General features: G+C 45.4%; 2 protein-coding genes across 2 annotated transcripts; one reads left to right on the top strand and one right to left on the bottom strand.

The window, feature by feature from the left end:
- The first annotated feature begins 410 nt into the window (after positions 1 to 410).
- Positions 411 to 7,029, top strand: LOC119355879. The gene is made up of 3 exons (XM_037622762.1): positions 411 to 714; positions 825 to 979; positions 6,645 to 7,029. Exons 1-3 carry the CDS (start codon positions 552 to 554, stop codon positions 6,807 to 6,809), a joined length of 483 nt encoding a protein of 160 aa, XP_037478659.1. The 5' UTR covers positions 411 to 551; the 3' UTR covers positions 6,810 to 7,029.
- A 1,176-nt stretch (positions 7,030 to 8,205) lies between these two features.
- Positions 8,206 to 20,697, bottom strand: LOC119355878 (probable inactive beta-glucosidase 14). The gene is made up of 12 exons (XM_037622761.1): positions 20,458 to 20,697; positions 11,937 to 12,003; positions 11,746 to 11,804; positions 11,571 to 11,646; positions 11,401 to 11,475; positions 11,233 to 11,320; positions 10,890 to 11,142; positions 10,646 to 10,761; positions 10,047 to 10,299; positions 9,856 to 9,958; positions 9,083 to 9,191; positions 8,206 to 8,728 (listed from the first exon to the last, which is right to left on the bottom strand). The coding sequence occupies exons 1-12, from the start codon at positions 20,593 to 20,595 to the stop codon at positions 8,506 to 8,508; spliced, it is 1,560 nt and encodes a 519-aa protein (XP_037478658.1). The 5' UTR covers positions 20,596 to 20,697; the 3' UTR covers positions 8,206 to 8,505.
- Between the last annotated feature and the right edge of the window lie 114 nt (positions 20,698 to 20,811).

Below are 20,811 nucleotides of genomic sequence, written 5' to 3'. Positions count from 1 at the left end.
TTCTTCAGAGCATAGCAAGATATAATCACCTGCCTGCTTGGCTCTTGTCTCTCCCCCTTCCATGAAGCCGTCATTTCGTCAAACAGCTGGTCTGCGCCAACGGGCTGACCACCTGACGCCTCTTCCCGTTGCTACTTCAGAGTGACAGAGCCGCAGCCCGCCGCAACGCTCAATGCCTTGCAAGCTCGCCGTCGAGGCGATGGGGGGAAGGAGGGGAGCAGCGAGCTGACCATGCGCTTCGACTTGCCGGCGCCGGTGACTGCGAGCTGACCATGCGCGAGCGGTGTGCCTGGCAAGTGGCAAGTGGCAACGGCTTGAGGACGATTTGTTTTGGGTGTAATTACCGGACTGACCCTGTCTCTGCCCGTGTGCCGTGGTACACCAGCCAAGGGAAAAAGATACTCCCACAGAAGACAAGCGTATTTCGGTTTCCTCGATTGCCCCCAATCCGTGGCTGCGCGTCCGCCGGTGGCCGGGGGTTCTAATCCGAGCGATTCCCAATCCCAACCGCCGCTGGAAGACCCCGCAGCTCCACGACAGCGCGGGCAGACATGGCGCCCGTACTACCTGCGCCGGCGGCGGCGGCGGCTCCTCCCACCTTCTGCCGCGTCTCTCTCCCGGCCCGCAGCGCCTTCCCCTCCTCCCCCGCCAAAAGCCTTCGCAGGTTTGCGGCCAGGAGCAGCGGCGGCGGCGGCCGTCCCGAGCCCAAAGCAGGTACATCCACCTCCTCCTGATGCACCCGCCGTCCTTTGGATAGTTCGAGAGGGGCATTTCGGGCTGGGTCGCTTACTCCATCCCCCGTTGTTCTGCTGCTCATGTGCCAGGTGATGACGAGAGCAAGGCCGTCCTTGACGCCTTCTTCCTCGGGAAGGCCTTGGCGGAGGCGCTGACGGAGAGGGCCGAGTCGGTGGTGGGCGAGGTATTCAGCGTCGTCGGGCAGTGGCAGGCGGAGCAGCAGAAGCAGGTCCAGGAATTCCAGGTACTGCATGTTAGACTATGTATAGCTTCTGTACCTATGTACGTATATGGTACATATTGTAACACAACCATTATATATAATGAGATAAGCCATCCCTAGAGGGTTGTGCTGGTTCTCCAAAACTTATTGTCTTACATGGTATCACGCTAGGTTACGATCGCTCTAAACCCTAATACCCGCACCGCCGCCGCAGCCGCCGCCGCCTTCACTGCCGCCGCCGCGCCACCGATCGCGCCGCCGCCATGTCGAGCGCCGCCACCACCGGTTCCACTGCTGCGGGCTTCCTCCCGGCCTCTCTTGCGGCTCTGCTCAACCTCCCGCTCGATGCCGTCTCTGTTCCGGCTCCGATCGGGACAAGGAGCATCGGCTCCGTCTTCTCCACGCCGCCGGCGCCCTCGCTTGGGCGTGACCTCGTGGTCCACACCGCGGCGCCACCGTCCGCTGCGGACTCCGCAGGCGTCGTCCCGCCGCTCCTGCCGCAAGCGGATCACACTGCCCCGCTGGCGGGGTTGGCGGCGTCCGCACCGGCCGCGAGCTTTGCGGCGCCCGCCCTGGCTGCGGTCCCGCCTCCTCCCGCATCGGCTTCGGTGCCTCCGGCTGCCTCCATGGTGTTTGCACCCCAGGCAGCCTCCTCAATGGGATTGTCTTCGCCGCCGCCGTTTCACTTCGGTCATCTCATCACCATCAAGCTCTCCGCCGACAACTACATCTTCTGGCGTGCGCAGGTTCTCCCGCTCTTGGGGAGTCACTACCTGCTAGGCTACGTCGACGGATCGCTTCCCTGCCCACCCGCGCTGGTAGACAGCGTGCACGGTCCGGTCTACAATCCGGCCCATCGCGTCTGGACGGGGCAGGACCAGGCGAACCTCTCCTCCATCCAGGGGTCGCTCTCGCCGGCAGTTGCCGGCCTTGTTGTCTTCGCGAAGACGTCTCATGAGGCCTGGACCATCCTTGAGCGCACCTTTGCAGCGCAGTCCCAGGCTCGTGTCTCTGCACTCCGTCGTCAGCTTGGAGAGTGTCAGAAGCTTGACTCCACTGCCACTGAGTTCTACAACAAGGTCAAGGGCCTCGCCGACACATTGGCCTCCATTGGACAGCCCCTCACCGACTCCGAGTTCAACTCGTTTATTGTCAATGGTCTTGATGAGGAGTATGATGCCTTAGTCGAGATCATCAACGAGCGGGGCAACTCGACACCCATGCTGGCACACGAGGTTTTCTCTCGGCTCCTTCTCATTGAGCAACGGGTCGAGACTCGCCGCACCAGGGGCACTGGCTCCCTCTCGGCCAACGCCGCCACCAAGGGTGGCCGCTCTTCTTCATCACCCCGGTCTCCCTTGGGGCTGCCACCGTCGCCCGCCTCGGCCCCCCCACCTACTGTGACCTTACCGGGGGCTGACGGTCCATGTGTGTGTCAGCTTTGTGGCCGCGATGGGCACTGGGCCTCCAAGTGTCATAAGCGCTTCCAGCGAAGCTTCCTTGGTCTTGGCAATGACGGCAAAGATACACGCAACAATGCCCGTCAGGTCGCCATGGCTGATCGTCCCGCGCCGCAGAAGCAACAGGGACACACTCAGTCCTACTCCATCGATCCACACTGGTACATGGACTCTGGGGCGACAGAGCATCTAACCAGCGAGATGGGGAAGCTTCACACTTGTGAACCCTATCATGGCTCCGACAAGATCCACACCGCCAATGGAGCAGGTATGCACATCTCTCATATTGGTCAAGCATCTCTTCTCACTAGACATGCCAATAGGAGTCTTCAGCTTCGCAATGTTCTTCGAGTTCCATCTGTGACCCGTAATCTTCTTCCAGTTCCTAAACTCACACGTGATAATAATGTGCTTTGTGAATTTCACCCTTTTGATCTTTTTATTAAGGATCGGGGCACGAGGGACATTCTTCTTAGTGGGCGGTTGTGCCAGGGCCTCTACCGTCTGGAGCATCCTGGTGTCGCTCGTGTTTTCAGTGGAGTTCGGGTCTCTCCGTCACAGTGGCATGCTCGTCTTGGTCACCCGGCCACACCTATTGTCCGTCATATTTTGCGTCGTCATGAGCTTCCTAGTTTGTCTAGTCATAAAGATGTAGCAGTGTGTGATGCTTGTCAGCAGGGGAAGAGTCATCAACTTCCTTTTTCGGAGTCCAGTCGTGAGGTGAAACATCCTTTAGAACTTGTGTTTTCAGATGTATGGGGTCCTGCTCAGACTTCTGTCAGTGGTCATAATTACTATATCAGTTTCGTTGATGCTTATAGTCGCTTTACCTGGCTTTATCTTATTAAACGCAAATCTGATGTGTTTGATATTTTTGTTCAGTTTCAAAAACATGTTGAACGTCTTCTCAAGCACAAAATTGTTCATGTCCAGTCAGACTGGGGGGGGGGGGCGAGTATCGCAACCTCAACTCTTTCTTTCAGTCGCTTGGGATAGCTCATCGTTTAGCATGTCCACATACACATCAGCAGAATGGTTCAGTCGAACGTAAGCATCGTCATATTGTTGAAGCTGGTCTTACTCTTTTGGCCCATGCATCTGTTCCGTTTCGGTTTTGGAGTGATGCTTTCAACACTGCATGCTTTCTCATCAACCGTACTCCTACTCGTGTTTTAAACATGAAGACTCCCATTGAGGTTCTCCTTAATGAACAACCTGATTATACCTTTCTCAAGGTATTTGGGTGTGCTTGCTGGCCGCATCTTCGTCCATATAACAAGCGCAAGCTTGAGTTTCATTCTAAGAAGTGTGTTTTTCTTGGCTATAGCTCTCTTCATAAAGGTTACAAATGTCTTCATGTTCCCACTAATCGTGTCTATATATCTCGGGACGTCGTGTTTGATGAGCATGTTTTTCCCTTTGCCAACCTTCCTGTGTCCACTGTCGAACCACCATCCCTGCATTCATCCTCTGTTGCTTCTGACCAATTTGATGATGTTGCATACTCTCCTTTGCTGTTACCTAACCATGGTGCAGGAACCGGACGTGGAACTCATTTGGAGCTGTTGGAGGATTCACCATCATCATCGTCGTCTTCTGGTGGGCACGTCGATCGCCCTATGTTGCATGGCATCGATTCGCGTGCCCATGCATGGTCACCCGACGAGCCCGTCGCGCCGAGCATCTCCACTGCTAGGTCCGTTTCGCCAGCGGCCGCCGAGTCGCCCGCGGCTCGGCCCGTCACGCCGTCTTCGCCCGCGGCTCGGGTCCTCACGTCGCCTTCATCAGCGGATCGGCCCGCGACACCGGCCGCGCCACGGCCCACTATGCCGAGCTCGCCATCGGCCCGGTCTGTGATGCCGGAGTCGCCAGCTGCTTCGTCTGCTCTGCCGGTTTCGCCGGTGGGTCGGCCTTCTTCGCCAACCGAGTCCGAGGCTACCGTGACTGGCTCCTCGTCACCGGCTGACTCGTCAACGTCGCCGTCCTCCAGCCCGTTGCAGGCTGCTCCGTCGACCTCGGTGGTTCCTGTGTCCCGACCACATACACGCAGTCGCAGTGGCATTTTCAAACCTAAGGAACGTAAGGATGGTACAGTTGCTTGGTTGGCTGCTTGTTTGGCTGCTGCTGTTGCGGATCCATCTTCTGAGCCTCGCTCATATCAGGCTGCCCTGCGCATTCCACATTGGCGAGAGGCTATGGAGCAGGAGTTTCATGCTCTTCTTCGTAACAAGACATGGACTCTCGTTCCTCCACCACCACGGGTAAATGTTATTGACTCAAAATGGGTATTCAAAGTGAAGAAGCATTCGGATGGATCTATTGAGCGTTACAAAGCGCGACTTGTTGCTCGCGGTTTTCGGCAGCGTCATGGTCTTGACTATGAGGACACCTTCAGTCCTGTCGTCAAGCCTACCACTATTCGGCTTCTTCTCTCCATTGTTGTTTCTCGTGGTTGGTCACTTCGTCAACTTGATGTGCAGAATGCTTTTCTACATGGATTTTTGGAGGAAGAGGTTTATATGAAACAGCCGCCTGGTTTCTCTGATCCTGATCATCCTGACTATATCTGTCGTCTTTCCAAAGCACTATATGGTTTGAAGCAAGCTCCTCGTGCCTGGCATGCCCGCCTTGCCTCTGCCCTTCGTGCTCATGGGTTTGTGCCGTCTACTGCTGACACTTCGTTATTTCTTCTATAGAAGCCAGAAGTCACTATGTATCTTTTGGTATATGTCGATGATATTATCCTTGTCAGCTCTTCTCAGTATGCTGCTGATGCTCTTGTCTGCTCTCTTGGTGCTGATTTTGCGGTCAAAGATCTTGGGAAGCTTCACTACTTTCTTGGAGTTGAGGTCACTTCTCGTGCTACTGGTCTTGTCCTTACGCAGAAGAAGTACTCCTTGGAGTTGTTACAGAGAGCTGGCATGCTGAAGTGCAAACCGACCACCACACCCATGTCGTCTACCGACAAGATAACAACTGTTGATGGTGAGCTTTTGTCTCCTGCGGATGCCACAGAGTACAGGAGCATTGTTGGTGGACTTCAGTACTTGACGATCACGAGACCAGATATCTCTTATGTTGTTAACAGGGTTTGTCAGTATCTTCAGGCTCCCAGAGATACTCATTGGGCTGCTGTTAAACGCATTCTTCGTTATGTTCAGTTCACCCTGACATTTGGTATGCATATTCGGCCGACTTCCTCTCGGGTCCTTTCGGCCTTCTCTGATGCAGATTGGGCTGGTAGCCCAGATGACAGGCGATCCACGGGGGGTTATGCAGTATTCTTTGGCTCTAATTTGATCGCCTGGAGTGCTCGGAAACAGGCTACTGTGTCACGTAGCAGTACTGAAGCTGAGTACAAGGCTGTGGCTAATGCTACTGCAGAGATTATTTGGGTGCAGTCTTTGCTTCAGGAGTTAGGTTTGTCTCAACCACAGCCTCCTATTCTTTGGTGTGATAACATCGGTGCTACATACCTTTCTGCAAATCCAGTATTTCATGCCCGAATGAAACACATTGAAGTTGACTATCACTTTGTACGGGAACGTGTATCACAGAAGCAACTCCAGATCAAGTTTATCTCATCTAAGGATCAACTTGCAGACATCTTCACTAAGCCTTTACCGCTGCCACAGTTTGAGGCTTGTAGGCGCAATCTTACCCTTCTCAGTTCTTTAGAAAGTGGCTAAGATTGAGGGAGGGTGTTAGACTATGTATAGCTTCTGTACCTATGTACGTATATGGTACATATTGTAACACAACCATTATATATAATGAGATAAGCCACCCCTAGAGGGTTGTGCTGGTTCCCCAAAATTTATTGTCTTACACTGCACAGCGGCGGCCCTTGCTTTGCTCCCCATGGTTAGTATACTAGTGTTTAGCTTTACCTTCAACCTGGCTACTGGACAACCAGATATGTTCCTAGGCCAGCTGATGGCAGATAGGCCTGTGAATTCTCAGTGCCAACTTAGTAAGTTCTTGTACATTCAGATGTCACACAACTAAAAACTAAATGATGTTATTCTTCTACATCCAGAAGTGCACACGCTTTAGCTTTTTGAGGTCACATAATCTAACTGCTTTCCATGATTAATCATCATTGTTGATCGATTCATAGTTTATAGCTACAATTTATTGTGGACATACTTTTAATTTTCTTCTCTTAACCTCAAAGAACTGCACTCACTTCTAAATTGCATTTTGGGGGACAATTGTAACTACAGGAGGAAGTAGTTCAGAGAGCCCAAAAGGCTAAGGAAAGAGCTGCTGAGGAGGTCGTTGATGATAAGGGACCAAAGACTCTAAAGGGACCTTCAACAACAATCGTGACGCCTGCACCTATGTCTCCTCCTTCTCCTAATATTCCCACACAGGCAGAACAGTTATAAGCGGCGATGAAGAGTTAGTGCTGCATGTAGACTCACTTTTGTGCTCCAAGAAAGTGATGAAATTCTCCTATGAGATATGTATTGATCAAGTTGTCCTTTCTTTGATAGTGAATATCCAGAATATCAACTAGAAAAATCTATGGTACAAGTTCCGAGATGAGTGGAATAAAAATCTGTTAGTTTGCTACAGATTCTGAAAATAATAATTTTATTGCCTGTATGATGTCGTTCTATATAATAATATGTTATCAGGAAACAGCTTCAAAGAACCGTTACAACCAGAAACAATAGTTATCTTAATTTACATTTTTCTTTCTTGAGAAAACTTCACAAAGGACATGTGAAAGGGTGACTGTAGCAGTAGAACTCCAAACTTGGACTCCTACTCCCTTTTACTGGTGGCCTTTGCATCTGGTTCTTGGTGTCTTTATTCTGTCAAATAAACTGCTATTCAGTTCCCAGAGAAATTATGTGTGCACTGTGGCTAACTGAATATTCTCTTCGAGAGAAGTACTAGCTGGATTATGTATGCAACACATTTGTGACATGTGCTTTCCGTGATTTCAAGAATTTGTGTTGTGTCATAATGCTTTAGTCCATTATGAATAGTTAAATACGTACATAGAATGCAGGTCTTCAAGGGAAGAGCAGAACTGCAGACTATCGCAGATTATGTTGGGCGTTCTTGCCTAAAATGCAATATATTCCAACTGATGCACTGAACTTGCCAAAATCATTGTGAAGATAGACAACAGGTAATTATGCAACTAAAGTATTCTTATTATTTTTTTTACGTACTATCATTAAATTGTAACTATTTTTCTTATACTCCTTCCGTTCCTAAATATAAGTCTTTTTAGAGATTCCAATATGGACTACATACGGAGGGATCTCTAAAAAGACTTATACTCCCTCCGTTCCAAATTACTCGTCGTGGTTTTAGTTCAAATTTGAACTAAAACCACGACGAGTAATTTGGAACGGTGGGAGTACATTGCATACCTGCAGAACCGCGGATGAGAATGATGTTGCAACTTCTAGTTTGCTTTGTTGATTCTTTTTTAGATGCTTATGTGATGAATTGTTGGAGTTAGAGCATAGGTATACAGCATTGTTATGAATTTGCAAAGTAAATTTTTATATGAATTTTCTCTAGAGTAGAACACACCATTGGTCGTGCAGTTTTGTCACACAAGTTGCAGAATATTTTAAACTGGTTAAATACTTCTGATAATAAAATGTTGCAGTTTAGGGTGCTTTATGCCAAACTCTGTTAGATACTCTCTATCTGATTGGGCAAAGGCTGCGCTATGCATGGTTTATTTATAAACATAAATATCTCTACATTCTTACGATAACAACCTTAATATTGACCATTTGTTCACACGCATAAAGATGTCTTGCAACTCACGACCTTGCATAGTATTCAGGCACGGGAAATAAGGTACGCCTTTACATGATATTCCTGACACATATGGATGGTACAAGCATAACCAACCAATCCCCCCCTTGAGCAACTGTGAACTGGCTCAGTGGCTAGGGGAGATTTTAACACCCAATACGTTGTGGGTTCGAATCCTAACTTGCTCATTTGTTTCGCAACTTAGTATCCAGGATTACAAATAGTGAGCTGAATATGTGAAATGTCATTCATATATTTAGATGATATTGACGCGCGGGCAGAACCATCAGTGGCTCAGGAAGTATAGTACTGCTGCAGCTGGGATCCATTTTGAAACTCTCTCGACACAAGTGAACCTTTGAGGAACTCCCTGAACCATTCAGCTGATAATTTCGGCGTCCTCTTCTGCGTCTTAAAGTCGACATGGTAGAGCCCGAATCTGTCCTTGTATCCCGAAGTCCACTCGAAGTCGTCAAGGATAGACCACACAAAGTAACCACGTACGTCAGCTCCTTTCCTTCAAACATTTCAACAAGGTTGGTTGGTATTCAGAGACTGATGCAATAGTAGCCATAATCATAATTTGTAGATAACATAAGAGCATATCATCAGCTAACATTTCAACAAGGTTGGTTGGTATTCAGAGACTGATGCAATAGTAGCCATAATCATAATTTGTAGATAACATAAGAGCATATCATCAGCTAAGGTCTACCATATGGTAGGGTCAGCCCTGCATTGTATCGAATTCCCTTTTGCGTTCTCAAGAAATGGTTAAACGACCACAGAACATGCCGGGAACCCATATAATATTCTAGTGCAAACAGTTGGAAACCAGATCTATGCATGAAGTGTCCACAGCATATGTTACCTTATTGCCGAGACTAAATAAGAGAGGTAGCCACTGATGTAATCAACTCTTTCTGTGTCACCGGTAAAATCCTTAGCAGTCATGCTGCTATTGCTTGCTTGAGCATAACCTGAAAATGTGAATTAGCCTCTACATATTGTTACACACATTATTCTCTGTAACAGAACAATAATAGACAGACTAGTGATGCTCTTTTTTTTAAAAGGAAAACCGTAGGGGAGGCCCGACAGTCCATGATATGTACAAGCAGGTGTGGAGTTAACAAAAACCAGCATAAGACCGACAAGGGATGGTCACAAATGATGGGCTCTTAGCCTCTAAGAGAAACACATAGCTTACTTTGGTGTGACTACTATATGATTCAAAATCTCTGAGTTTTTTTAGAACACACATCTATTGCACGTCACGTTGTATTAGAGAAAAAGAACACCAAGAGGCAAGAGGTACAGCTGTCAAACAACCTAACCCAGATATGACACAAGAATTATACCATAAGAAACATAATCGTTGGTTGACTGTTATTCATGCATATAAGCCACAAGCAGGCCAGTCTCTACTAACACTAGCTCTGATATCATTAGATGTAATTCTGGAAGGCCAGACGAAAAAATGATTTGTTTCCGAATGAGATAAAATGCTCCGATTGTTTATGAACATGTAGACATGTGCCAAATAGGCAGTGTCCTACTCAGACGACGCTCGTCAAAAGTGCATAACAAGTTCAAATACTAATTATTTAAGCTTCAGAATATAGAAAAGACAGAGAGTCACACCGTTTTCTGTAATATATGTTGGGGTGTTGTTGTATCTTTGTTTGTAATACATGACCGCCTTTTCCATCCCATGTGGAACATCATAGAAGAATGGTGCTCCTGTCTGCATGAGTGAGACAGCAATCACTATTTGTTATTGTTCTTTTATTAATGACTTAACATGAATCAGTATTTAGCAATCTCGTGTTTACCTCTTTACCGATAGGCACCCCATCTCGTTCTACTAAACTTAACACTCGCGCATCCCCATCCATAGGATCCATTTCACATGGTGAAAAGATGCAGTCCTTCACATACCATGTCGAATAATGATTTAGTCCAATAAAATCCAGTTTGGTTGCATGTAGTTTCTTCTTCTGCTTTAATGTGAACTCAGGTAGGGTTGGACCCAAGATTTTGCGCATCTCTGCAGGATAATCACCAAGAATTATAGGGTCCAGAAACCTATCAAAAACAAACAAAACAGGTAAAGTAAGAAGGTAGTAATTGAAGATCATATTTATTTTGTTCCAAGAAATAATTGAAAAATAAATCTTTCAAAGTTCTGTTACAGAAAAGAGAGTCAGTTTCTCTGCCTCCGTGTAGTGAAACAAAAAATCATGGTGTTGCTGTGAATTATATCAGCCTGTTGGCCTGTTTGTTTGTATTAGACACATTTATTATCTTGTTTAAGAACACACTTGTTCTGAATTTATGAGGAAACAAAATGCTAATTATCCTGCAGCTATCATCTTATTGGATAGTATAGTATAGTACCTATTCACAAAAAAGAAGAAGGATGGTATAGTACCATGGAACATTGAAAGATATAGCCCGTTCAACTGCTAGTTGGTCGATTGTGGTATTTCGCAATGGTTCATACCATCTTGCGCTGACAGCAATTCCAATATATCCACCTTGTCTCTCCTATTAAGTGGCATAGATATTAAACCATACTAAAAATCCTCAGTTGATGGTGTTATATTATTAACTTCTATGGGAAAAAACACACGAGGTGATGGTGTACTCGTATCCAAGAAGGATCTAATTTGTACCTGATAGTTATTTCTGTAAATGCTCACAACGTTTGCGTGTGAAAGTATCATATTGTGACCTGCTATGTATGGCTCTATTGAAGAATTTCCAAAGGCACAATTCCCAAACGGCTCCGAACAATGACCAGGAGGGAACCATCCATTCAAATAAGAAAATTTTGCCAATAAGTTAGGCTGATTCATTGTAAGCCAGAATTTCACTCGATCGCCAAACAACTTGAAGCATATGTTTGCAAAGTAACCAAAGTCCTTCCTGAAAAGCACTTGGAAGTATGATAATTTAAGTTTTTCTTTTTTAATTCAGAGAAGTAAAACAAACTGAGGGGCACAGACATAGACATACTGGATTTCTGGACTCAACCATCCACCATATCGCTCTTCAAGCTCATGTGGAATGTCGTAATGAAATATCGTAACAAATGGTTGTATGCCTGGTTATGCATGCCATTAACAAATGCATATTAGAACCTTAAAAAAATTCTCCCGATGCCTGGAATTTTCTGTTAAATACCTTTGTGCAGAAGAGCATTGATGATGGCATTGTAGAATGCTACACCATCTGGATTTACATGTCCAAATCGGCCTCCTGCAGCAACAAACAATTTCTGGGACAGTCTATATATAACTTTAACAAATAGCATAATCCCTAAGAAAAGCAAATTACATTGAAGTCAAACTCACTTGGTAGAATTCGTGCCCATGCTATGGAGAATCTATATGAGTTCATTCCCAAGGAATGCATCAACTCGATGTCTTCCTGAAGTAGGGAAAAAAGTTATTCGTTAGTCTGCACAAGATGAATTGGAATAGAGATGCATCGAACAGTATCAACAGTATGCTTTAGCAGAAAACATACCATGTAACGATGGTAGTGATCAGCAGCAATATCACCATTGCTTCCATCCTCAATTGTGCCTGAACCACGGGATAAGCAAGAAAGGAAGAAAGACAGGTAAGAAGACATATAAAGAAATCAAGTTATTACAAGATAAAAGTGAACTATGTCTAGCTTGAAACTGTGCAGTAATATGAATTCTGAATCTTCACCTTGCTTGTGGGTGTAGACATCCCAATTACTTAGGCCTTTCTTACCCTCCAAATATCCACCTTCAATCTGATGTTTGGAAACAACATGCTATCAGCAAACACTTGAGGTTGCCTAAAAGAGGCCGGTGTATTATGTAACTAGATAGCTCACATTACGAATTATAAATAAAAATTTAAAATGCACCAAAAGTCCAAAAGAGTGTACAAATTTCCCAGGCCTTTCCCAGCAATCAGAACAGAAGATTTTTCGTTTCTCACATCAAAAAATTGGTATCCCTTGACAATTGAGGGCGTTATTCATATCAGATTTGTTGATGTTCACCAGAGAGCCTGATAACGCGAACATTAGGTGTGCATTCCCGCTAAAAAGTTTTTTGCAGGGAAGTGATCATTCTCGCTAATTTTACAACCACTTCCAACAATCCATCAATGGACGACCTTGCACCGCATTTTCACGGGGAAGACGATAATCTTCTGGCTCTCGGAAACTTGGAAATCTAGATAAACTATGCTCCAAATTTTGAAGAAATGAAGTAAATCACTCAACTTGAAGGCCTCCGCTTTAGCAGATGCTTGCTCCCTCCTCCAATGCGCCTACCTCGTCGGTAGAGCAGGGCAGCCTCCTCCTCGTCCTAGCGGTGATGGCTTTTCCTATTCCGCGCATAGGGTGTTGCTGGTCAAGCAAACGCGCACTCCGGTGTTGATGGCTTTTCATAATTTGTAAACATTTTTAAAAATCCGGGAACACTTCTCAAATTCATAATTTTTTAAAAATTTAATGTTTTTTTAAATCCATAAACTATCCTTGATTTTTTTTAAATGGTGAATGTTTTTGAAATTCTGAAAAAATTCCAAAAACATGAATAATCTTCTAAATTTTAGAATCTGTGAATATTTTCCGAATTAGTGAACATTTTTAGAGGGGAAAATCAGGCATGGCAAACGGTTTGCTACACTAATGGCTAAGAAAACAGGAAATAAACTATTGTTAGGAAAGATAATGGGTCGAGCAATTAATGGGCGACCCATGGTGGGAGCGCCAAGGTGCACATTTGCTCCCTAGTAATGCCCTATGCACGGACTATGTGCTTCATCATAATGGTATCATGGCCCGCGCTGTCGTCCGCCATGACCGGAGCTCCGCCTCCACAAGCTCCTAGTGGCGCCCACGCCCCCTGCGCGCCCCTGGCCGAGCCACAGCCGCAGCGCCCAGCGCCCGTCTGCATCCGCCTGCTGCTGCTTTGGCCAACGCTGCCTAGCGCCGCTGCAGCCTCTCCGGCTAACTGCTGCTCTTAAAACTGCTCTGCCGATGCTTGCATTTGCTCTCTGTAGCCTGCTGCTTGCTAGCGCTACCGCCGCCGCTGCTAGTCAAGGCCGAAGCCCCGACAGCGCCCCCAACCCCACTCCTCGTGCCGCTGCGCCTCGCCGCGGCCCCGGTTTGCCGCGCCCGGGGCCAACGCCCGCGCTCCCCCTTCTCCTGGGGCTCTACTCGCCGCGGCGCCCGACGGATGCCCGCACCCGGTAGCCCGCCCCAATTGGCCTCTGGGCCAATGACAGTGGGGCCCAGCCCCTTAAAAAATAGAAACAAAAATGTAAATAAAAAAGTATATAATTAATTAATTAGTGAATTAATTAACTTCATTAAAACTAGTTAATTAACATAATCACTTAGGTTAGTTAACAGGACAGGCAGGACTCGCATATCGGTTTGGCCAGTCAACGGTCAACGTTGACATCTGACGTCATGATGACGCAATAATAATTTTTTGAATTAGATTAAATCAATTAATAAAATAATATAACATAATCAGTAATTCGGATGAAAATACTTTGTATATGAAAGTTGCTCAGAACGACGAGACGAATCCGAATACGTAGTCCCTTTGTCAGCTACACGTCCCTGGCATAGTGAACATGCAATTTTCCCCCTCCGGTCCGTTTGTCCGAAAATGTGAAACACCGGGAATACTTTCCTGAATGTTTCCCCCTTTCGCCGGTAGCACCTAGTACTGCGTTAGGTCACCCCTAGCACCGCGTATTGCCATGTTATGTTTTGTGATACTTTGATTGCTCTGTTATTTATTGTGTTCCCCCTCCGTTACTTCTTTTCGGTAGACCCGAGACCGCGGTTGAACCAGTGATCGACTACTTCACCTTCGAGGGTTCATTTCTGTCTGCAGAGCAACCAGGGAAGCCCCCCCCTGATCACCAGATATCGCCTATTCCTTTCCTCTACTGCTTGCATTAGAGTAGTGTAGCATGTTACTGTTTTCGGTTAATCCTATTCTGTTGCATAGCCTGTCATTGTTGCTACAGTTGTTGATACCTTACCTGCAATCCTAAATGCTTAGTATAGGATGCTAGTTTATCATCAGTGGCCCTACATTCTTGTCCGTCTGCCATGCTATACTATCGGGCTATGATCACTAGGGAGGTGATCATGGGTATATACTATATATCTTATACATGATACATGTGGTGACTAAAGACGGGTCGGCTCGTAGAGTACCCGTGAGTGATTCACGGTTGGGGGCTGAAAGGACCTTTGTCTGACGGCCCTCTGGGTGAATCTTTGTGGCGGAGCGACATGGCAGGTTGAGACCACCTAGGTGAGAGGTGGGCTTGGCCCTGGTCGGCGTCCGCGGATACTTTAAATAACAGTCTTAACGAGATCTTGGTATTTGATCTGAGTCTGGTCACTGGCCTATACGCACTAACCAACTACGCGGGAACAACTATGGGCACTCGACATCATGGTATCAGCCGAAGCCTTTTTGACGTCACCGACTGAGCGGCACGCGCCGGATTGGACTGGAACGCCTACTCTTGTATTAGGGAGGCTAGGTCTGCTTCCGGCCGCGCTCGCAACATGCAGGTGTGCAATGGGCGATGGGGCCCAGACCCCTGCGCGCATAGGATTTAGACCGGCGTGCTGAACTCTCGGTTGTGCCTAGGTAGGGCTGCGGCGTGTTGATCTTCCGAGGCCGTACATAACCCAGAAAAGTTTGTCCGGCCAGAGGGATCGAACGTGTTGGGTAATGTGGTGCACCCCTGCAGGAAAGTTTATCTATTTGAATAGCCGTGTCCGTCGGTAAAAGAACGACCTGGAGTTGTACCCTGACCTTATGACAACTAGAACCGGATATTTAATAAAACACACCCTTTCAAGTGCCAGATACAACCCGGTGATCGCTCTCTAACAGGGCGACGAGTAGAGGATCGCCGGATAGGGTTATGCTATGCGATGATACTTGGTTAACTTACCATCTACTCTCTTCTACTGCTTTCAAGATGGAGGTTGGCGGAAGCGTAGTCTTCGATAGGACTAGCTATCCCCCTCTTATTCTGGCATTCTGCAGTTCAGTCCACAGATACTATCCATTTCATTGATGCCAATGCATATGTAGTATAGATCCTTACTTGCGAGTACTTTGAATGAGTACTCACGGTTGCTTTGCTCCCTCTTTTCCCCATTTCCTTTCCTCTCGGTTGTCGTAACTAGATGCTGGAGCCCAGGAGCCAGACGCCACCTCGACGACGACTCCTACTACACCGGAGGTGCCTACTACTACGTGCAAGCCGCCGCCGACGACCAGGAGTAGTTTAGGAGGATCTTAGGCAGGAGGCCTGCGCCTCTTTCGATCTGTATCCCAGTTGGTGCTAGCCATCTTATGGCAACTTGTTTAACTTATGTATGTACTCAGATATTGTTGCTTCCGCTGACTCGTCTATGACCGAGCACTTGTATTCGAGCCCTCGAGGCCCCTGACTTGTATTATGATGCTTGTATGACTTATTTATTTTTAGAGTTATATTGTGATATCTTCCCGTGAGTCCCTAACCTTGATCGTACACGTTTGCGTATATGATTAGTGTACGATTGAATCGGGAGCGTCACAAGTAAACAACCCAGATCATGAGTTAAGGGGTACTTCTTCTAAAGGTCACTTTCACCTTTTCAGACGTTGACAAATGGCGTACTACATGTGCGCAACTTGTTGTAATTGGAGAGTTTTTTTCATAAACTCGTTTAAAATGTTTAATATTTTGAACGTACGTTCAAATTTTGAACCATTTTCACGGTTAGATTTATCGCGTCGATCTTCGACGCTAGATCCCATGTTAATAGGTTTCAATGAACTTTTTTTTCAAAAAAAAATCGGATGAAATATAACCAGAGCGGCAACAATGTTTTTTCCTTCATTTTTTCCCTTTCTGAAAAGCACAACCATGCTTCTCGCGGAAGCAAATTCATGCTTCTCGTGAAAATACATATTTTCCCTTTCCGTGAGGCACAACTATGCTTCTTATGGAAGCAAATCTGTGCCTACACGAGGAACAAATCTGTGATTCTAATGAAAACAAAAAAAAATGCATTTTCTTCCTTTATGAGAGATACAGCTTCTTGCGAAAAAAATATGTGTGTCCACGAGAAGCGTATTTGTGCTTCTCATGAACGCAAAAAAACATGCTTTTTACCTTTTGCGAGAGGTACAACTATACTTTTCGAGGAAGCAAATTTGTGCTTCTCTTGAAAGCAAAAAAGCAAGTTTTTTTCATTTTCCAAGAGACATAGTTGTGCTTTCTCGCGGAAGCAAATCTATAGTTCAACGAGAAACAAATATGTGTTTCTTGTGAAAGAAAAATATATTTTTTTAAAGGCATAACTGTGCTTCTTGCGAAATCAAATGTGTGCCTCCATGAGAAGCAGACATATGATTCTCGTGGAAGCAAAAATAAACTGTGTAATTTTTTCTGGAAATGTTAACTGGCGTACGTCAACCAAGAGCCAGGTTCTAGTGAACCCTCTTTCTCCCGTTGGACTTTTGTTGCATGAATCTTGACACATGAGCGAAGACACGTCAAACTTTCTAAAGTGTCCGCTGAGGCACAAAAGCCGAACTATGGCCTTTCCAAAACCTCACCATCAAACCAAACTAGTTATGTTCCCGAGTCTACATCGAGGGGACTTGGGATCGAATACTAGTCTCAGCCTTTCTCATATTAACATGACAGGTTTTATTTTGTTAAGAGGATGTTTTCTCAGTTAGTTACATGGCAGTTTTAGTAAAAAAAAAAACATGGCAGTTTTTATTTTTACGAAGATGATTTTTCACTTAGGTACATGACAATTTAACTAAAAAATTAACATGACAGTTTTTATAATTTTTTGTACGTGGCATTTTTTATTGTAAGAGGATGACATTTTTATTATTAATAACATGACGTTTTTATTGTAAGAGGATGTCATTTTTATTATTAATAACATGACATTCTTATTGTAAGAGGATGGCATTTTTATTATTGGACTATGGCAGTTTTGTTTATAAGAGGATGGCAGTTTTGTTTATAAGAGGATGGTATTTTTAGTTTTATAATAGGATGACATTTTTTAAAGAGAACGATATTTTTTATTTTGATATGTGGCATTTCTATTATTTTTAAAAGGGCGGCATTTTTAATTTGAGGGGATGGCATTTTTTATTACTGCCAACTTTTCCTGATTTTTGTTCATGGCATTTTCTCATAAAAAACAATTTTAGTGGGCTTTGGGCCAATTGGAGGTCGCCATGGCCATCCAGCTGGCGAATGAGCGAAACATTCGCTCGAGGACCTCTCCCCTAGCGAATGGAAACGTTCACTGGAGGATCCCTCTCAGCTGACGTCTCCCTAATATGGGGGTCCTCTTTTTGAATTGTTTTATTTAAAACCTAGGAAAACCAAAAATTCATTTTTTTTGAAAAAAAACCATCTAAAATCCGAAAACGCATACAGAAAAATAAAATAAAATTCTGAAGGAGAGCCTAGCACGCGACACGTGGCGGTGGCTGGACACATCACTTTGCGCTTCCGGCCCAATAAAGTGACCCTTGCGGGGTCCCGCATGGTACCCCTTGCTATCCAAAACGGCGGGAGCTCCTAATTGCTGCTTTAAGCGCCACCGAGCGAAACCGGCACTCACGCCTTCACTAGCGTGGGCCGGCCCATTTATGCTCTCCTGCGAGCAGGAGCTGCTGCGTTTGATAAAAAACCAAACCTGACTCGTTTGCTCAGTCAACAATTGACCCTGTTGATAGCTGACAGTTGACTTTCAAGAAAAAAAATCACTAAAGTTGAAAAAAGTTCACGAATTAAAAAAATCATGAATATGAAAAAGTTCATGAGTTTGAAAAAAGTTTGCTGATTTCAAGAGAAAAGTTCATGGATTTTGAATAACTCAATGATTTTTAAGAAAGTTCACAGATTTGAAAAAATTTCGACCTTCAAAACAGGCTCACAATTTTGAAAAAAATGTTCATGAATTTGAAAAATATACACAATTTTTAAAAAAGTTCATCAACTTTGAAAAACAATTACCGACTTTCAAAGAAAGTTCAGCAATCTTGAAAAAAAAGTTATCGATTTTGAGAAAAAAGTTCATCAATTCTAAAAAAAGATCACAAATTTTCAAAAAGTTCATCAATTTTGAAAAAAGTTAATGAATTTTTTAAAAAATAATCACGAATTTAAGAAGAAAAAAGGGAAGAAAAGAAGAAAACAAAAGAAAGAACAGAAACAGGAAAAGGGGAGAAATTATCACAACAGGTGTTGTGTTCTAGCTGGTTAGTGCAGCTTATCTACGAACAAAAGATCATGAGTTCGAATCACCGTGGCGCGCACGCTTCTCACCGTTTGACAGAGAAAATAAAGTTAAACGGGCTAGCCCACACAAAAGGAGGGAGGGGGCTATGCGTTCGAAATCACTAATTAAGGAGTACTCATCGCAAAGATCACTCCCACCTTCTTAAGTTGTGACAAGTGACGCGCTGCATGTGTATCACTTTGTCGTAATCTGAGAGTTTTTTTTTCGTACATCCTTTTATTCAAAATATTTTATTTCTTAAACCGTGCGTCTAAATCTCGAACTGATTTCACTGTTGAGATTTCTAGCCATGCTTATAGGTTTGACGATTAAAGGACAAAAAAAACCTAACTGGGAGCACGGTTTTTTTCTCTTTCTAAAAGAGGCACGGCCGTGCCTCCCGCGGAAGCAAAAAAAAAATAAACGTGTTTTTTCGTTTTCGAAAGGCACGGCCATGCCTCTCGCGAAAGCACAACTGTGCCTGTCGCGAAAGCAAAACCATGCCTCTCGCGGAAGCAAAAAAAATGCGTTTTTTTCGTTTCCAAAAGACACGGTTGTGCCTCTCGCGAAGCAAAACTGTGCCTCTTGCAGAAGAAAAAAAGAAAATGCGTTTTCTTTTTCATTTCCGAGAGGCACGGTCGTGCCTCTCGCGAAAGCAAAACAGTGCCTCTCGTGAAAGCAAAACCGTGCCTCTCGTGGAAGAAAAAGAACGTGTTTTTTTTGTTTCTGAGAGGCACAATCGTGCCTCTCAAAAGCAAAACCGTGCTTCTCGTGGAAGAAAAAAGCACGCATTTCATGCAAAAAAAATTTCAATTTTTTCCAGAAGCTAAGGTCCAGTGAAAGGCCAGAATATACGAAAAACCAAAAAAACCATTTAAAAGCCGATAACACGTGCGAAAAGAAAATTAAATAAAACGTTCAGAACACGACACGTGGCGGGTGGCTAAGAGCGCGCCAAGTAACGTTGATCGTTGTGGGACTCCCGAAGGATCGCTCGTGAACTAGTTGCTTGCGGAAACTATATGAAAAAGGGCGCGCGCCCTGCTTTTGGGCCTCAAGTATTTGCGAGATATAAACAAGTTTCAGGTACAAGTGGAATCAGACTGTGCTGCTGCCGTTGCGGCTGTGAATACAGAAGAAAGAAACAAATCTAAGTGGTGGGCTACTTATGAAGAAGCAAAGACTATAATGAATGAAAAATTGGAAGAGAGTGCAATGTGTCCGCACATGAGATAGCAGCTCATGCTAGAGCTCATGGAGATTTTTATATACTGCAGCATGTGCCACTGAATGTCCTACATGTAATTGAGAATGACTGTAGACTTGCTATGAATGAATGAATGAGAAAGCTCTCTTTCCCCTCAAGAAAAAAAGGGCGCGCGCCGTTTAGGACTCACCCAGTTTGGCTCGGGTTGGGTAGACAAATTGGAATGGGCTACATAGCTCAACTGGGGTTTGGTTGGGTACTCTGCTGTTGGATGACAGGACCCAGCCCATAGACAAGGCCGGGCCAGCCATTCTTTTACGAGTGTTTTTTTTTCTTTTTGAGTTGCATTCCTTTACAAGCTGATGTGCAGCTAGATACCCAAAAAATAAATGTGCAGCTAGATATTTCTTCATCAGCGAGTTGTTCTATAGGGAAGCTATAGACACTACGGAGTATTTTTTTTTTTAATGTATGGGGTTGCCTCTATCGAAGACGATGCTCGATTTCTTGAGGACTTCCCCAAATGGGCAGTTAAAATTTTCTTGAGCAATGTAGTGTGTAACGATTGCAATTAAACGCCTACTGATTACTGAATGTTTGGAAAAGAAGAGGATGCATCAAGTCATCCAAGTAGCCCCAATCGAGAAAAGAGGAGGACGCAGCCACTCGGTGCACAATTCGGGTGGGGGTACCTGGTAGGCAGCGGTGGATGTCCCAAACAGGAAGCTCGTCGGAGGAGGGAACTGGCCGCGATGGATCGCCGAAGCACGTCGGAGGAGCAGGTGAGCATACAAGAGCAGGAGAAGCCACAGTGCCGCCTCGCGCGCCATCCGTCCACGGCCGGCGCACCCCCTCCAATGTGAGCTGCCTCCGCTCTCAAACCCAGCAGGCAGCAAGTGTGTGGAGTCTATTTTGGGGCGAGGCGATTGTAACGTCTAGGGTGTAGACTCATGAGACGGAGGGACGATGCACATGTTACGCCCACGGACCGGCAAATGTCGCGCCTGTGCGCACAGTCAAACAATGACCCTTGTAGGCGGCATGGT

The sequence above is a fragment of the Triticum dicoccoides genome, chromosome 2A (genome assembly GCF_002162155.2).
Source record: "Triticum dicoccoides isolate Atlit2015 ecotype Zavitan chromosome 2A, WEW_v2.0, whole genome shotgun sequence".
Classification (NCBI taxonomy): domain Eukaryota; kingdom Viridiplantae; phylum Streptophyta; class Magnoliopsida; order Poales; family Poaceae; genus Triticum; species Triticum dicoccoides.
This window is presented reverse-complemented; position numbering and strand designations above follow the sequence as displayed.

What these genes read in the sequence shown, in the direction of transcription:
- LOC119355879 (XM_037622762.1), top strand. Translation starts at nt 552, where the DNA reads ATGGCGCCCGTACTACCTGCGCCGGCGGCGGCGGCGGCTCCTCCCACC. An exon ending in CCGTCCCGAGCCCAAAGCAG is followed by an intron (nt 715 to 824) that starts GTACATCCACCT and finishes CTCATGTGCCAG; the next exon opens with GTGATGACGAGAGCAAGGCC. An exon ending in AGCAGGTCCAGGAATTCCAG is followed by an intron (nt 980 to 6,644) that starts GTACTGCATGTT and finishes TTGTAACTACAG; the next exon opens with GAGGAAGTAGTTCAGAGAGC.
- LOC119355878 (XM_037622761.1), bottom strand. Translation starts at nt 20,595, where the DNA reads ATGGCGCGCGAGGCGGCACTGTGGCTTCTCCTGCTCTTGTATGCTCAC. An exon ending in CAATGCTCTTCTGCACAAAG is followed by an intron (nt 11,321 to 11,400) that starts GTATTTAACAGA and finishes ATGCATAACCAG; the next exon opens with GCATACAACCATTTGTTACG. An exon ending in ATATCTTTCAATGTTCCATG is followed by an intron (nt 10,300 to 10,645) that starts GTACTATACCAT and finishes TGTTTTTGATAG; the next exon opens with GTTTCTGGACCCTATAATTC.